The sequence below is a fragment of the Carya illinoinensis genome, chromosome 15, assembly GCF_018687715.1.
Source record: "Carya illinoinensis cultivar Pawnee chromosome 15, C.illinoinensisPawnee_v1, whole genome shotgun sequence".
NCBI lineage: Eukaryota > Viridiplantae > Streptophyta > Magnoliopsida > Fagales > Juglandaceae > Carya > Carya illinoinensis.
The window spans coordinates 16,587,657-16,605,994 of record NC_056766.1 but is presented as its reverse complement, the minus strand read 5'-3'; the positions used below and the strand labels follow the sequence as shown (position 1 = coordinate 16,605,994).

The 18,338-nt window shown below is 37.6% G+C and overlaps 1 protein-coding gene and 1 long non-coding RNA gene across 3 annotated transcripts; one reads left to right on the top strand and one right to left on the bottom strand.

Annotated features, from left to right (window-relative positions):
• Positions 1-1,718: 1,718 nt before the first annotated feature.
• Positions 1,719-17,210, top strand: LOC122297116. 2 transcript variants are annotated; one of them, XR_006238660.1, is made up of 4 exons: positions 1,719-2,053; positions 3,978-7,339; positions 8,058-8,130; positions 16,045-17,210. It is a non-coding gene; the product is annotated as an uncharacterized LOC122297116 (long non-coding RNA). The 2 variants fall into 2 exon arrangements; XR_006238659.1 differs by lacking the exon at positions 16,045-17,210 and having other exon boundaries at positions 8,058-8,236.
• Positions 13,166-17,037, bottom strand: LOC122297115 (cytochrome P450 82A3-like). The gene is made up of 2 exons (XM_043107020.1): positions 16,075-17,037; positions 13,166-14,035 (listed from the first exon to the last, which is right to left on the bottom strand). Exons 1-2 carry the CDS (start codon positions 17,035-17,037, stop codon positions 13,397-13,399), a joined length of 1,602 nt encoding a protein of 533 aa, XP_042962954.1. The 3' UTR covers positions 13,166-13,396.
• Positions 17,211-18,338: the final 1,128 nt, after the last annotated feature.

The window sequence follows — 18,338 nt, the reverse complement described above, 5'->3', positions numbered from 1 at the left end:
AATAACACTTGGAGTTTTTTGGTTTTACACTTAATCCAAAAATAGAAACTTTTTCCTTAACTAGCTTTGATAAATCTCTTGATCAATGGCTTAAGAATGTGAGATCTTTGAAATAAAGCATCACATGGTTTAAAAATGTGTCCTAAATAATATCCAACCATAAAACTTAAAATCAAATGGCTAAAAATCAATAAAACATGGATCTAATCCAAAAACATCAAATGTTAGGCCTAACCGAAATCCAAAAACATGGACATCATTTGCCTAACTTGCTCAAATGATGCATCTTAAAGCTACATAAATGATTCAATAAGTCACTTTTCTATGCAAAAAAAAAAAAAGAAAAAAAAAAAAAGACTTGTCTTGACAGATCTGGAGTGAGTGGTAGAGCATCCACCCACCATTCACATGGAATCTCTTTCCTTTTAGGGAAAGATCTTTCACCTTTATTATGACTATTCATTTGAACCCATCTAAGCAACTAAGGATTCAATAATACTGATGCTTTCCAACGCGTATTTAAATTTTGGTTGTGCTCAAGTTTGAGAGAACATTTGCCCATTACTCTTGAAATCTCTATTGTGTCTTAAGGGAGGCACCATACTCATTTTATAACTCCTATTAATTTAAGACAATTGCAACAAAAAGAAGAAAACCATCTCTTTCGAGAGAACCTTGCCACATCTCCCCCGATACACCAAGAGTTTTGAGCAATGTATGGATAGCCAAGTGTGTGAGCAACAGTTGCTGCCTATGGCAAAAGTGAAAACTTTATACAAAGTGCGAAGGATTGATTGCAGTCAACCTTGTTTTTCTAGTTGAAGTAGTAGTTATTCCTTTCTTTTCTCCCTACTCTATAATTATTCTAACAAAAAAAAAATGAAGAGAGAGAGAGAGAGAGAGAGAGAGAGAAAGAGAGAGAGAGAGAGAGAGAGAGAGGAGACACGTATGACATTATATATTCATAAATATGTAAGTTATATGAGAAATGCTTTAATTACAAAGAGATCTCACAAAAGTAAAACCACAAACTGACGTGGCTTGATGTGATACGTTAGACTATAAAGTTACTTTTGTTGTAAACTAAATATAACGTATCATTTGAAACTATATTAATATGTATATTTACTTTTGTAGAATTTTTTTGTGGCTGTAAAACTTCTCATGTTATATATATGTTGTTTATTATTCATATCCCTTGTTGTTTTAACGATAATTCGTTTTTTTATTTTTATTTTTCTTACTAGTTGTAACTCTGATAGGTGGCTTCGTGTGGGTCAAAAACCATGGGGATACATGGTTTATAATTTCCATGTGTCACAATCATTGGCTAAATATGAATTAATCGAAGTCAATCCTAACCGTCAGATTAATAATTTGTACACATCTTAAACATTGTCCTGGCACATTTTAATATATTTTGTGGCCTAAGGCAAAGATGCTAAAACTTAATAATTTCTATAAGCAACATAACAAATTGAAAACCAAAGAAAATCCAATAATATTTCTATAAATGGAGTATTATCCCTTATCCATAATACTTCTTTTAATGCTTAATTTTAAAAACCAATCAAGGCCATCATATTCGAGAGTAATATATCATCATTTTGCTACTTCTATTCTAGTTTCACCCTTGTTTGAATTTTTTTTTTTTTTTTTTTAATTTGTGCTAAGCTATATATATATTTAATTTGTTTTTCATTGTGGGGGCCTCGGCAACTCAAGGTGGGGTATACGGCCCTATATAGCATTGTCCCATACCGACTATATATATCTATACGGCCCTGCTAACAGTGAAAGAAAGAAAACGGCTTTATATACAGTTTCACGTACTATATGACATATGTATTGCCCATCTGCAGCGAGGCACGGAGAATTGGGGATAACGCGTCAGTGCGTCTAATTATCGCCAATAGTCCAAGCCAAGACTATCAGATCTGGCTCTCGTTCTCGCTTCAGAGAACGTGCGTCTCACGGTGCAAAGAAATCTTTCCCTTCTCGACGCTGGTAGAAGGTCAACAAGCAGGGCTGCTCTGCTCGTCCGTGGAAGAAGGTCAGCGCTTTTTTAAGAAAAGCTTCCGCATCTTTCTAAACTATTTTTCTCATTCTTGAAGGTATTTCCGCAAAGTTTAATGAAAAAGAACATATCTTTTTTATGATATTTGGTGTTTGTGATGTTTTGTAAAATTGCCAGCGACTTATGGGGAAATTGCCGCCATTGTTCCAAGAAAAGACTAGTTAAACATACTCTGCCTTGCCCATTTGTGGAACTTGATGAACTTTTTGAGCGAAAATACATGCTATATGCACTTTTGATTTCTCTATGTTTTCCTCTTCTTTTATTTATACAATAATGTGGTCTAGCAGACTATCCTCTCGATAATACAGGGCTTTGCATTGTTCTATAATTATGCTTTTCCAATACATGCCTGTAAAACATAAGCTACATAATGCACTTTTTTCAATACAAGTATGTTAAAAAGTGACACACCTCTATCTTCTCATAAGCTACATAATGCACTAACGATGTGGTAAGATCTCTTATAAATCATGTGCTTCGGCTATGAAAACCTCTTTACTCTCTTGATTTTTTTTTTTTCCTCTTATTTCGTTTTTTTTTTTTTTTTTTCTTTCTTTTCAATTCTTTGGCCGTGGAGTGGAAGGGAGGGGGTGGAATGGCTAACAGTAACAATGGAGTTGAGCTAAAATTTGGCGTTCCAAATACTCTTAGTGTAATTCTGCTGCTGTCAAAATTTTATCCTTTCATGCTGATTTTATTTTAGGTAAGAGTTGATTTTAACGTTGATCTTTAGCTAAGCTATTTTTTATTTTTTATTTTTTATAATTTATTCCTCATTGTGGGGGCCTTGGTCTACTCAAGGTGGGCTGAACCACCGGGTACCTTTTATTTCCTACAGATGTCCAGGCAGTCGGTGGTGTGAAACACATCTTTAACAAATGTGTTTCTACAAGTTTATTGAAAACGAAAGGATCTGTTTTATGTTCTCTGGTGTTTGTGATGATTTATGGCCTTATGTGATTTCCCTAGTTAGTTAGGTGGGGATTGTCGCCCTTGTTCAAACAAAAGACCAGCAAAATAAACTCTACCCTTGCCCACTTGCAGAACTTGATAAGCTTCTTGAGCAAAAATGCGAGTTGTATGCATTGTTGCTTTCTCTTTATTTTTGTCTTGTTTAATTAAAACAATTATGTGGTCTTGCGTTAGGTTCAAAAGGTTGATAAATAATCTATGCTAACCCGCCAATATTCCAAGCCGAGACTGGGTTAGATCTAGCTCTTGGGTTAGGTCTCGCATTAGAGAAGATGTCAACAAGCATCTCACGGAAACTCTCCGTTCTCGACGGTGGAAGAAGGGTAAAGGGTATATCTACACTTTTATGAACCCAAATCTTTCTTTACATTTCTTGCAGATTGATATGGTATCAGCGTTTCTGCAATTTTCCATCCTATTTTTCTCATTCTTGATGTTGATGGTTGCAATGGATATTTAGTACTTATAGGTCCATCGTAGTGAATGCCAAAGAACGCATAATGGATTTGACAAGTCATATAGAGACAACAATCTATGGTAGGTAAAGCCTCCGAGTTATTAGGGAGAGAATCACTCCAATTAATGCACAAAATCGAAAAAGATATATCCATCTGTATCGATTATCTTCACGACCATAGCCCTATAAACAACACATATAGGTAAATCTAACAATTCAATTTGGCCATTTATATGTACATACTAAAAGAATGAATCTTTTTTACGATCTTTGGCATTTGTGATGCTTTATGGCCTCACGTGATTGCTCTGGTGATTTTAGTAGTGATTGCTACCATTGTTGCAAGAAAAAATTAGTAAAATATAATCTAGCCCTTCCCACCTGCTGAACTTGATAAGCTTCTTGAGCAAAAATGCGAGCTGTAAGCACTCTTGATTACTCTTTATTTCTCTTATTTTATTAAAACAGTTATGTGCTCTTGCATTGGGTTCAAAATGTCGACAAATAATCCATGCTAAGCCCCCCAATATTCCAAGCCGAGACTGGGTCAGATCTGGCTCTTGGGTCAGGTCTCGCATCACAGAAGATGTCAACGAGCACCTCACGGAAACTCTCCGTTCTCGATGGTGGAAGACGGGTTAGCGGTACATCTACACTTTTATGAACCCAACGCTTTCTTAATCTTTATTGAGGATTGATATGGTATCAGCATTTTTTTAGAAACAATTCTGCACTTTTGCATCCTATTTTTCTCATTCTTGATCTTGATGGTTGCATTGGATATTTAGTACTTATAGGTCCACCGTAGTGAATACCAAAGCACCCGTAATGGTTCTAATAAGTCCTACAGAGGCACAAAACAATATTTGCTATGTAAAGCCTCTGAGTTATTAGGGAGAGAATCACCCCAATGAATGCAGAAAATCGAAAAAGATATATCCATCTGGATTGATTATCTTCATGACTATACCCCTATAAACAACAAATATAGGTAAATCTAACAATTCAATTCGGCCATTTATATGTACATACTAAAAGAATGAATCTTTATTACGATCATTGGCATTTGTGATGCATTATGGCCTCACCTGATTGCACTGGTGAGTTCAGTAGTGACTGCTACCATTGTTGCAAGAAAAAACTAGCAAAATATAATCTAGCCCTTCCCACCTGCTGAACTTGGTAAACATCTTGAGCAAAAATGCGAGCTGTATGCACTTTTGCGTCCTCTTTTATTTTTGTCTTACTTTATTCAAATAATTATATCCTCTTGCGTTGGGTTCAAAAGGTCGATAACCAATCCATTCTGACCCCCCCAATTTTCCAAGCCGAGACTAGGTCAGATCTGCCTCTTAGGCCAGGTCTCGCATCAGAGAAGATGTCAACGAGCATCTCACGGAAACTCTCCGTTCTCGACGGTGGAAGAAGGGTAAGGGGTACATCTACACTTTTATGAACCCAACGCTTTCTTTATCATTCTTGCAGACTGGTTGGTATCATCTTTTTTTTTTAGGAAAAATTATGCAATTTTCCATCCTATTTTTCTCATTCTTGATGTTGATGGTTGGAATGGATATTTAGTACTTATAGGTCCATCGTAGTGAATGCCAAAGAACCCATAATAGATTTGATAAGTCATATAGAGGCACACAACAATGTATGCTAGGTAAATCGTCCGAGTTATTAGGGAGAGAATCACTCCAATAATTGTGGAAAATCGAAAAAGATATATCCATCTGTATTGATTATCTTCATGATTATACCCCTATAAACAACACATATAAGTAAATCTAACAATTCAATTCGGCCATTTATATGTACATACTAAAAGAATGAATCTTTTTTACGATCTTTGGTGTTTGTGATGCTTTATGGCCTCACCTGATTGCTTTGGTGAGTTCAGAAGTGATTGCTACCATTGTTGGAAGAAAAAACTAGTTGAATATAATATAGCCCTTCCCACCTGCTGAACTTGGTAAACTTCTAGAGCAAAAATGTGAGCTGTATGCACTCTTGCTTGCTCTTTATTTTTGTCTTACTTTATTAAAACGATTATATCCTCTTGTGTTGGGTTCATAAGGTCGATAAACAATCCATTCTAACCCCCCCCCCCCCAATATTCGAAGCTGAGACTGGGTCAAATCTGGCTCTTGGGTCAAGTCTCTCATCAAAGAAGATGTCAACGAGCATCTCATGGAAACTCTCGGTTCTCGATGGTGGAAGAAGGGTAAGGGGTACATCTACACTTTTATGAACCCAATGCTTTCTTTATCTTTCTTGCTGATTGATATGTTTTCCACAATTTTTTTAGAAAAAATTCTACAATTTTCCATCCTATTTTTCTCATTCTTGATGTTGATGGTTGGAATGGATATTTAGTACTTATAGGTCCATCGTAGTGAATGTCAAAGAACGCATAATGGATCTTATAAGTCTTAAAGAGGCACACAACAATGTATGCTAGTTAAAACCTCTGAGTTATTAGGGAGAGAATCACTCCAATTAATACAGAAAATCGAAAAAGATATATCCATCTATATTGATTATCTTCACGACTATCCCCCTATAAACAACACATATAGGTAAATCTAACGATTCAATTCGGCCATTTATATATACATACTAAAAGAATGAATCTTTTTTACGGTCTTTAGCGTTTGTGATGCTTTATGGCCTCACGTGATTGCTCTAGTGAGTTCAGTAGTGATTGTTACCATTGTTGCAAGAAAAAACTAGTAAAATATAATCTAGCCCTTCCCACCTGTTGAACTTGGTAAACTTCTTGAGCAAAAATTCGAGTTGTATGCACTCTTGCTTACTCTTTATTTTTGTCTTACTTTATTAAAACAATTATATACTCTTGCGTTGGGTTCAAAAGGTCGATAAATAATCCATTCTAACCAAACCCCCCCCCCCCCCCTCAAAAAATATTCCAAGCCAAACCTGGGTCAGATCTGGCTCTTGGGTCAGGTCTCGCATCCAAGAAGATGTCAACGAGCATCTCACGGAAACTCTCCATTCTCGACAGTGGGAGAAGGGTAAGGGGTACATCTACACTTTTATGAACCCAACGCTTTTTTTTATCTTTCGTCTAGATTGATATGGTATCTGCGCTTTTTTTAGAAGAAAATATGCAATGTTCCAACCTATTTTTCTCATTCTTCATGTTGATGGTTGGAATGGATATTCTGTACTTATAGGTCCAAAGTAGTGAATGCCAAAGAACCCATAATGGATCTGATAAGTCATACAGAGGTACACGATAATGTATGCTAGGTAAAGCCTCTAAGTTATTAGGAAGAGAGTCACTATAATTATTGCAGATAATCAAAAAAAGATATATCTATCTGTATTGATTATCTTCAAGACTGTACCCCAATAAACATCATATATAGGTAAATCTTACAATTCAATTCAACCATTTATATATACATAATAAAAGAATGAATCTTTTTTATGATCTTTGGCGTTTGTGATGCTTTATGGCCTCACGTGATTGCTCTGGTTATTCCAGTAGCGATTGCTACCATTGTTGCAAGAAAAAGCCAGTAAAAAATAATCTAGCCCTTCCCACCTGCTAAACTTGATAAGCTTCTTGAGCAAAAATGTGAGCTGTAAGCACTCTTGATTACTCTTTATTTCTCTTATTTTATTAAAACAATTATGCACTCTTGCATTGGGTTCAAAATGTTGACAAATAATCCATGCTAACCCCCCCAATATTCCAAGCCGAGACTGGGTCAGATCTGGCTCTTGGGTTAGGTTTCACATCATAGAAGATGTCAACGAGCACCTCATGGAAACTCTCCGTTCTCGACAATGGAAGACAGGTAAGCGGTACATCCACACTTTTATGAACCCAATGCTTTCTTTATCTTTCTTGAGGATTGATATGATATCAACATTTTTTTTAGAAACAATTCTGCACTTTTCCATCCTATTTTTCTCATTCTTGATCTTGATGGTTGCATTGGATATTTAGTACTTATAGCTCCATCATAGTGAATGCCAAAGTACCTGTAATGGTTCTGATAAGACCTACAGAGACACAAATCAATGTTTGCTAGGTAAAGCCTCTAAGTTATTAGGGAGAGAATCACTCCAATCAATGCAGAAAATCGAAAAGGATATATCCATCTATATTGATTATCTTCACGACTATACCCCTATAAACAATAGATATAGGTAAATCTAACAATTCAATTCGGCAATTTATATGTACATACTAAAAGAATGAATCTTTTTTAGGATCTTTGGCATTTGTGATGCATTATGGCCTCGCCTAATTGCTCTGGGGAGTTTAGTAGTGATTGCTACCACTATTGCAAGAAAAAACTTGTAAAATATAATCTAGCCCTTCCCACCTACTGAGCTTGGTAAAGTTCTTGAGAAAAAATGCGAGCTGTATGCATTCTTGCATCCTCTTTATTTTTGTCTTACTTTATTCAAACAATTATATCCTCTTGCGTTGGGTTCAAAAGGTCGATAAATAATCCATTCTAACCCTCCAATATTCCAAGCTGAGACTGTGTCAAATCTGTCTCTTAGGCCAGGTCTCGCATCAAAGAAGATGTCAATGAGCATCTCACGGAAACTCTCTGTTCTCGACGGTGGAAGAAGGGTAAGGGGTACATCTACACTTTTATGAACCCAATGCTTTCTTTTTCATTCTTGCGGACTGGTATGGTATCATCCTTTTTTTAGAAAAAATTCTGCAATTTTCCATCCTATTTTTCTCATTCTTGATGTTGATGGTTGGAATGGATATTTAGTACTTATAGGTCCATCGTAGTGAATGCCAAAGAACCCATAATGGATCTAATAAGTCATAGAGGGGCACACAACAATGTATGCTAGGTAAATCCTCCGAGTTATTCGGGAGAGAATCACTCCAATCAATGCGGAGAATCGAAAAAGATATATCCATCTGTATTGATTATCTTCATGACTATACCCCTATAAACAACACATATAAGTAAATCTAACCATTCAATTCGGCCATTTATATGTACATACTAAAAGAACGAATCTTTTTTACGATCTTTGGCATTTGTGACGCTTTATGGCCTCACCTGATTGCTCTGGTGAGTTCAGAAGTGATTGCTACCATTGTTGCAAGAAAAAACTAGTAAAATATAATATAGCTCTTCCCACCTGCTGAACTTGGTAAACTTCTTGTGCAAAAATGCGAGCTGTATGCACTCTTGCTTACTCTTTATTTTTGTCTTACTTTATTAAGATGATTATATCCTCTTGCGTTGGGTTCATAAGGTCGATAAATAATCCATTCTAACCCCCCAATATTCCAAGCCGAGACTGGGTCAAATTTGGGTCGTGGGTCAGGTATCTCATTATAGAACATGTCAATGAGCATCTCACAGAAACTCTTGGTTCTCGATGGTGGAAGAAGAGTAAAGGGTACATCTATACTTTTATGAACCCAATGCTTTCTTTATCTTTCTTGCCGATTGACATGTTATTCGCGTTTTCTTTAGAAAAAATTCTACAATTTTCCATCTTATTTTTCTCATTCTTGATGTTGATGGTTGGAATGGATATTTAGTACTTATAGGTCCATCGTAGTGAATGCCAAAGAACGCATAATGGATCTAATAAGTCTTTCAGAGGCACACAACAATATATGCTAGATAAAACCTCCAAGTTATTAGGGAGAGAATCACTCCAATTAATGCAGAAAATTGAAAAAGATATATCCATCTATATTGATTATCTTCACGACTATCCCCTTATAAACAACATATATAGGTAAATCTAACGATTCAATTCGGCCATTTTTATGTATATACTAAAAGAATGAATAATTTTTAAGATATTTGGTGTTTGTAATGCTTTATGGCCTCACGTGATTGCTCTGGTGAGTTTAGTAGTGATTGTTACCATTGTTGCAAGAAAAAACTTGTAAAATATAATCTAGCCCTTCCCACCTACTGGACTTGGTAAACTTCTTGAGCAAAAATTTGAGCTATATGCACTATTGCTTACTCGTTATTTTTGTCTTACTTTATTAAAACAATTATATACTCTTGCGTTGGGTTCAAAAGATCGATAAATAATCCATTCTAACCCCCCCCCCCCCCCCCCCGCCAATATTCCAAGCCAAGCCTGGGTCAGATCTGGCTCTTAGGTCAGGTCTCGCATCAGAGAAGATGTCAATGGGCGTCTCACGGAAACTCTCCACTCTCGATGGTGGGAGAAGGGTAAGGGGTACATCTACACTTTTATGAACCCAACGCTTTCTTTATCTTTCTTGTGGATTGATATGTTATTGGTGTTTTTTTAAGAAAAAATTCAGCAATTTTCCATCCTATTTTTCTTATTCTTGATGTTGATGGTTGGAATGGATATTTAGTACTTATAGGTCCATTGTAGTGTATGCCAAAGAACCCATAATGGATCTGATAAGTCATAGAGAGGCACACAACAATGTATGCTAGGTAAATCCTCCGAGTTATTAGGGAGAGAATCACTCCAATCAATGCTGAAAATCGAAAAAGATATATCCATCTACATTGATTATCTTCATGACTATACCCCTATAAACAACACATATAAGTAAAGCTAACAATTCAATTCGGTCATTTATATGTACATACTAAAAGAATGAATCTTTTTTACGATCTTTGGCATTTGTGATGCTTTATGGCCTCACTTGATTGCTCTGGTGGGTTCAGAAGTGACTACTACCATTGTTACAAGAAAAAACTAGTAAAATATAATATAGCCCTTCCCACATGCTGAACTTGGTAAACTTCTTCAGCAAAAATGCGAGCTGTATGCAGTCTTGCTTACTCTTTATTTTTGTCTTATTTTATTAAAACGATTATATCCTCTTGCGTTGGGTTCATAGGGTCGATAAATAATCCATTCTAACCCCCGCAATATTCCGAGTCGAGACTGGGTCAAATCTGGGTCGTGGGTCAGGTCTCGCATCAAAATGCAAAAAACAAAACATATTACAAAATATCAGAGCGAAGTTTTCAGAAAAGTTTTCTTATTCCAAAAATCTTTTGGCATATCATAAACTGAAACATAATCTTCATATTTTCTTGGGGCATCATATCGAGATAGATACCACCTTTAATCCTCGTGATAAAGTTATAAACCACCATTATACCCATGGCTAAGCCATATACCATGTTTCACACTCGTGGTAGGGTTATAAACCACCATTATTCCCATGCTATGTTTCACCCCCATGGTAGGTTTATAAACCACCATTATACCCGTGGTTGGGCTGTATTCGATATTTTATTCTCGTGGTAGGTTTGTGCCACATTATACCCATGGTGAGGCTGTATTCCATGTTTCATCACCGTGGTAGGGTTTTGCCACATTATACCCGTGGTGAGGCCGTATGCCACTATTATATCCATGACGGGGTCGTATGTCACTATTATACCTATAGCAAGGCCGTATGCCACTATTATATCCATGGCGGAGCCTTATGCTACTATTATGCGCATGGCGAGGCCTTAACATAAACAAAACAAACATATCATTAGAAATAGATTATATTCAGATGTAAAATCAGAAACTCATGCCAAAGTTTTTTAGCTTACACATCATATCAGAACAGAATACTTAGTAGCTTCAGATCATTTCATATATTCAATAGAGCAAAATCAAAGTATCTTCATTTTAACCACGACAAAACTTTAAGAATCTCATTTTCGCTCTGTTTACAAAGTTCAGAAATAATATGCAAAATAAACTCATGTCTATACCATTCATGACAAAAGTATTTTCTCTTCCATACAGAGTTCATAAGTAATGCCAGAACAAATAATTGAGGTTGTCTTTCAGATTTATTTTCAAAAACAAACATGCATATTTTTAAAAGTCAACCTCATTTTATTTTCTTTTTATGCAAAATCTAATATAGAAATCCCGTTTACCTGACTTTCGTGTAGTATCTACTCCTTCGGTCTAAACTCTAATAACAGTATCACCACCTAGTCAAAACATAAACCAAAATTTTAAATAAACCAACCCAGAAAGCTACTAATTATTTGACAACAACCCAAACCATCCCCTATTAACTCAAAATCCATCATAAAAAATAAAAATAAACTTGAATAGTCCCCTAACCGAATAGCTTCGTAATATTCCACCTCACAACATCACAACAACTGAACAACGTATAAAAATTGACTCAAACAGCCATCAAATACTCCCAGCCCTCAACACACAAAAAATACAACATCGTCTATTAATTTCATCATTCCAACATAACCCACAGAAAATTTCCAGCAACTTTCATCAATCTTATTTCTCACTTAACAACACCCAACAATCACTTCAAACTCCAACAAAACAACATATACAGCCTGTAACTACAATCCTCACAACCCACATCAATTCACAAACCATCCACCTTTCATCACAAAACCGCAATTCCCAACACAATATATATATATATATATATATATATATATATATATATAAATCACCATCTTCCGAAGATACATATATACAAAAGAATATGCACTTAAAAATTAATTACTTGAATTTTGGAAAAACAAAAGGATTTAGAGAGCAAGAAGTCCGCCTTACCAGTATTTACACAAGGTGTGCTCACGGTAGTAGGACTCAAAAGGAAAGAAAAGCACAAACTAAAATTGGTTAAAGTCTCAAGTTACGAAGAGAGATACGGGCATGTGAGTGAAAATAAAACAGAGGTTGTGTGAAAACAGAGGGGGAAAGTGAATCTGTGTGTACGAGAGTGAGAGTGAGGATGAGAACAGAAAGTAGAAGATTGAGGGGAAAGAGCTCACCTGCGCGAAGAGAAGAAATGCCAGAGACAGCGTTAGCTTCGGTCCAACGGAGATAAAAGGAAACGTTCTTGGGTTCAATTTAACACAAACCTAAAATGGAAATTAGGATTCATATTGAATACAGAAACAATAGAAAGAGAAGAAGAGAGAGATAAGATGAGAGAAAGTGACTCACCAGTGAAGATCAACCAAAGGCGACGAGAGTGCAAGGTTCGTGAAAAACACAGCAGCAACGAGAGATGAACCAAAAACAAATTTCAGGAGAGAGCGAGAGCCTGAGTATCTTGGTATGATGAGTGGAAAAACTTTATGTGAGAGAAAAAAATAAAAGTGCAGAAACCGTGCGGGAGTTGGAATATGAGGAGAGAAAAACGGTGTAGGGATGATGGAGGGAAGAGGGGCTTCGGGCGTGGGGGTGATAGAGGATAACGGAAAAAGAAAAAAAAGAAACTGAATAGGAAAGACTCAACTTACCAAAACAACACCATGTCATGGGTCTGGCCTATGGTACGGCTTGGACTTGGCCCGACCTAGATATTACAATACAGGTCTATCACCTTGGAGTTTGGGTAGAAAACTCTGCAGGATCTGATCATAAGTATTGCAAAAATTTTGAATCTCCATGCATCATGTACCTGTCGTTAGCACTCATCACATATAAAACATATGGAATTCGTGGATGAATGCGACGCACAATTTTCAGCACTGTATTGTGTATATAAATGTCACTACAAGAAAAATGGTCAAAATTAATTGTTAATAGTCTTTTCGTTACTATAAATTAGTCGCAATTGACCGTTTTTCTTGTAGTGTGTGTATTCATTATCATGTATTGACTAACATTATGGAGGCCATCGAGCATAGATCAGGTACATGGTTTTCCATACCAGGTTCCAATATATATTAATGTTCAATCATGTAGGCATATTGTAATTGCCAATCTATTACAATAATAACGTACCAACTTTTACGTGCATGGTGCAAAGCGGCACTGCTAATTAATTTATTGGACAACTAAATTAAGCAAAGTTTTGGAAATCTTGATCAAACCACAATTCTGAGACCCATACTGAATGCAAGCATGCATGAATTCTATTTGATGGTCTTCAATGCATAAAGCTTGGAAGGTAGGCGAGGTGCGATGAGAATCTCGAGGGGAGTGGCTTTCATGTTTGTCAGTCCAAAGCTCTCAGTCATATCAACCTGTGCATTCGAGGGAGTTGAGATCTCAAACATGTGCAAAATACGAGCCAGTGTCAAATGTACCACTTGAAGGGCTAAAGTTGCTCCGGGGCACACTCTTCGACCACTTCCGAATGGGATCAATTCAAAATTTTTACCCCTGACATCAAAATCCTTGTGGGTTGATAAAAAGCTTTCCGGCTTAAACTCCAGAGGGTCTGACCATATCAGTGGATCCGTTTGAATTTTCCAAATGTTGGTAATGAGTCGGGTGCCTTTAGTGACATGGTATCCGCCTATGATGCAGTCCTCACTGAATTCTCTCGGCGATCCTAATGGAGCTGCTGGATATAAACGGAATGTCTCTTTCACAATGGCTTGGAGATAGACCAATTTACTGATATCTGAGTCCTCAACAAGTCTTTCCTTTCCCACTTGGATGTCAAGCTCATCTTGGGCCTTTCTAAGCACATGCCGGTTGTTTAGCAAGAGCGATATTGCCCAAGTTAGGGTAACCGTGCTGGTGTCACCGGCCCCTGCGATCAGATTCTGCAAGGTGCATTTTTGTTGAAAATTCATAACTCATTACCTTGAAGGTGGAATTGGAACAACTCAATCATTCTTCTTAAAAATAATCATAGCTGAAAAGACGATCTCTGTTTTATTTTCCTATTTTATTATAATAACTTCTTGCGCACACAAAACAGAAATCAAAAGATTGTTTTATACATCGGGTTATTATGCAGGATTAACCCATGCAAGTTCTTTTTTTTTTTTTTTTTGATGGAAAATGCTTCAATACATTCATTCATAAACGAAGTTACAACTGTGACTTATCAATACAGGAAAACCAGACTATAAGTCAACTAACGCAACTGCTCAGGAGCTTCCCCGTCAACAAATTTCTTTGTGACGGACATTGTCTAAACTTCTATACCTCCTCTCTTGACAGCAGTCAAAAGAGAAAGCTCTCTGTTAAAACAGAGATAAAACGACCTTTCTTCCAAAGAAGAAAGGTACACCCACGCTCCATCCTCCCAAGGAGGAGTACAACCACACTCTCTCCTCCCAAAGAGGAAGAGTACCAAACCTACATTCCTCCAAAAGAGGAGTAGGACAAACACCCACATTCCTTTAAAAAGGAGTGGGACTAATCTATTTTTTTATTTATAAAAGCTAAACCAACTCCACAATCACCAATACAAAACACAAAAACTGAAAAGGGCTGTAAAAAACAACAAACCCAGACACTGTAAACACATTAGGCCCAGCCTAACTGAAAGCCCAGCTTCGTTAGGCCCAAACCGTTAGGATTCATCCCAACCCGTTAGGCCCAACCCGTTAGGGATTCATCCCTTTCTTCTGCCGCCGCCTCCATCTACAACACTGAAGGATCGACCCCGTGCCTCGCGCTGTGCTGGATCTACCACACTGCTCTCACCAAAGCAGGTTTTCAGGTCAGCCCACGCTGCATCCTCCACACCACGCCTTGTGTTCCGGTCGTCCCTCGCTTCCGCCCCTCTGATATACCTCCCCCTCGATCCTGCAGCACCAGAACCACCCCAACTGTAGCACCAGAACCCTTTGTGCTACAAACCCATCCCATGCCACCCTTGTTCCCGAAAGACAGAGTAGCTGCCAACCACCTAACCACCCCCACAACGGGTTGAACGACCGCGAAAGACCACCTCGAAAGACCAGAGCCACCGCTCGGCCACTCACCCCAAAAAACCAGAGGCCAACTGACCACCGTGTCTTCTCTGCCTCAAGACGCCAAACAACCGGGGAGAAGGTTTTTGGGATGAACCGAGTACCTGGCCATGGCGCTGAGTCACAACGATACAGCTCCCTTCAGACCTCCACCAAGAGCTTATTTAAACACCAAAACCAGAGATTTAAACCAAAACTAAAAAAACGCCACATAAAAGGATAGGAAAGGGGAGGGAGGAAAGGAGGATGGAGCTGAGGCCCCCGTCCCCCCCACCCCCTGCCCGGTCTGGTTGCTAGGTTTGCTGGGTTTCTAGGGATAGGCTCCAACCCATGCAAGTTCAAACCTTGTGAAGCAAAAATTGTGGAAAATAAAATACAGCAATTATTTTTCTGCAAACTTGGGTGATATATATTTTGAAAAAATCTAATTATAAGCACAATTGCGGACTAATATGTGCACCAATATAATGTGATTGGTCAAAAAGTAGATTTTATTAAAAATAATACTAATTTAAATTTTGAATATGAATGAATCAATATTAATACTAATTTACTTGTACGTAGCCAAATTCATTCAAGCCCAAGAAACGTTAATAGCAATTAGATTCTTATATTTATCAAGTTCTCTCGCCGGCCTCCTTCTCTTTAATTTCTCCATCTCAATCCTTTTCTATTTTATTATATTCTCTATCATTTGGATAATAGGCTGTGGGATTTTCAGTCTTAGAAGTGAATTGTTAGTCTAATGACGAATTGTTAATTTGAGTCATCTAAAGGTTTGAAAACTATGGTTGGGAAATTGAGCTTTTGGGTAACATGATATTAATCAATTGGCACAAATATTGCAGAATATATAGAAGAGAAAAGCGAATGCCTACCAAACATGTGGCTTTGTTGATTGTATCCGCATCATTGCCTGCAAGCTGGTCTGCACCATCGAGGATAGAAAGCATTACATCCATGAAATCTTGCTCACCTTTACCCTCACCTAAAGTCCTCTTACGCTTATGATCTTCCAGCCATTCCCCAATCATACTGTCCAATTCTTTGGCAGTTCTCTTCATGGCCTTCTCATGTCCACCATAATCCAACCAACCAAGGCAAGGAATGGCATCCGACACCAAGAACAACCCAAGCAAACGAAAAAACTCCCTCAATGCTTTTTGAAAACTACGTGCCTTTTCTTTGTTATGATCCCCTATACTAGTAGAAAAGTCGTACCGCTTTCCAGCAACCATCCTAACAATCAAGTTAAGATTCATGTCCCCAATCCACTGCTTCAGATCCACCATAACCTGGCCTGAGTTGTCCCTTTGCTTGGTCCAAAGTTTGTATAGCTGTGCTAAGGAGGTCTCAACTTCGGAGACTCGAACGTGAGAAAGAAGTTCAAGCCGACGATTAGAGAGTAGCTCTACGGTGACTATTTTACGCAATTCACGCCAATAGGAACCATAGGCTGCGTGGCTGAACATGGCAGAGTTATATCCCAAGTGCTTTGAAGCAACAAGTTTGGGTCGAGAGGAAACAGCGACATCGTTGGTTGTGAAGCACTCCTTAGCCACCTCCCAATTGCTCAACACCAAGGTTCGGTGCAACCCTATCTGGATAGTGAAAGCCGGACCGTATTTGTCTGCCATGGCTCCCAAAGTTTTGTGGGGAAGTTGGCTTCCTCCCAATAGAGGCAGGTGACCCACTATAGGCCATGCACCTGGTGGACTTGGTGGGGTTTTGAGCAAGCCATCTTTAGACCTCCTTAAAAGATGAAATAACAACAGAGCTATGGCAAGTGCTCCAACTACAACAGAGTTTAGGCAAGGGGAAAGAAGGGAAAGAAGATCCATTATTGGCGACAATATTTTGCAAGAGGCAGCTTGGAGGATATCTTTTGGTGAACTTATAATAATGCTTTTATTACCATATGTTCCAACTGTTCACGAGTATTTTTGGGGGTGATATAATGTAAAGTCAAATTATCATAATTTAATACATAAAGTGGCCTTCTTATCTTCTTTAACAAGAGATCTACCAAGTGTCAGCAGATCTCTTAAATAGTTGTAGGATAGTGATGTACTTTTAGGATTCTTCTCATTTATAAGGACTCAAAAGGGTACAAAAGTATCGAAAAACAAATTAATAAGTCTTCTCTGGCTTAATTCATAGAAACTTTATCCTTCATAAAGTTACATTTTACCCTTTCAAACCATTCATTCTCTTTAGAATTTGAAACATATATAAGTGGCCAGCATTTTACATATTACCCTTTTCAAAAATACCGTCCACAATGTTAACTTATTATTGGGTTATTTTATTCTCAAGTCTGTGTGTAGAATACACCATGTATACATCAGTTAAATGGTAACATTTGATTTGTAAGATTATCAGTTTTTCAAATTTATCTTCTAAATCAAATTATAACATATAAGTATTCTACTAGATGTGTTCTATACCAATTTGAGAATAAATTTTTTCATTCTAAAATATGTGGATGGTTATCAAAGAAATAATGACAGTATTGCAAATGTTGTAATCTCCCCCAGTATCGAGTGGAGTAATTGTATTCATGTATATATAGAATTACAAGAGTTGGACAGTAATAACAGAGAGACACGAAAGCAGCAATCACAAGAGTTGGTTTGGCATAGGAGGAGGATAAGGCATATAAGTAGCTGAATCCTTAGTTGCCTTATTATCCCCCCCTAAAGCTGAGTAGAAGGAATCGGATGCACAGCTTGGCACAAAGAGCCTGTCATTGCATAGTGACTAAAGGTTTCGTCAGTGCAACCGCAAGTTGGGACTTGCTAGGTGGGAACTGAACATTGAGAGCCCGTCTCTGAACTTGTTCATGGACAAAGTGTAATCGATCTCAACATACTTGGTGTCAACATACTTGGTGCCGACTTGCTGTTATTCAGAATATATGTTAAGAATTCATAATCACGAAGTAGTTCACCAACTTTTGCCAATATATCAGTAGAGATCTTCACTCGCTGGTAGTATTCGGACATGAACATGTTGCCCTTCTTGAGAGTGGATAAGTCAAGACATATGCCTACCACTCGTCCTTGTGCATGGTTGGAAAACATGCGCTCAAGAGCACACCAAACATCCTTGGATGTTTCAAGGTCCACCATGTGGGTGGTAA

Coding starts and splice junctions, on each gene's coding strand:
- LOC122297115 (XM_043107020.1), bottom strand. CDS start 17,037: ATGGATCTTCTTTCCCTTCTTTCCCCTTGCCTAAACTCTGTTGTAGTT. Junction 14,036..16,074: donor TCAACAAAGCCACATGTTTG/GTAGGCATTCGC, acceptor TGCACCTTGCAG/AATCTGATCGCAGGGGCCGG.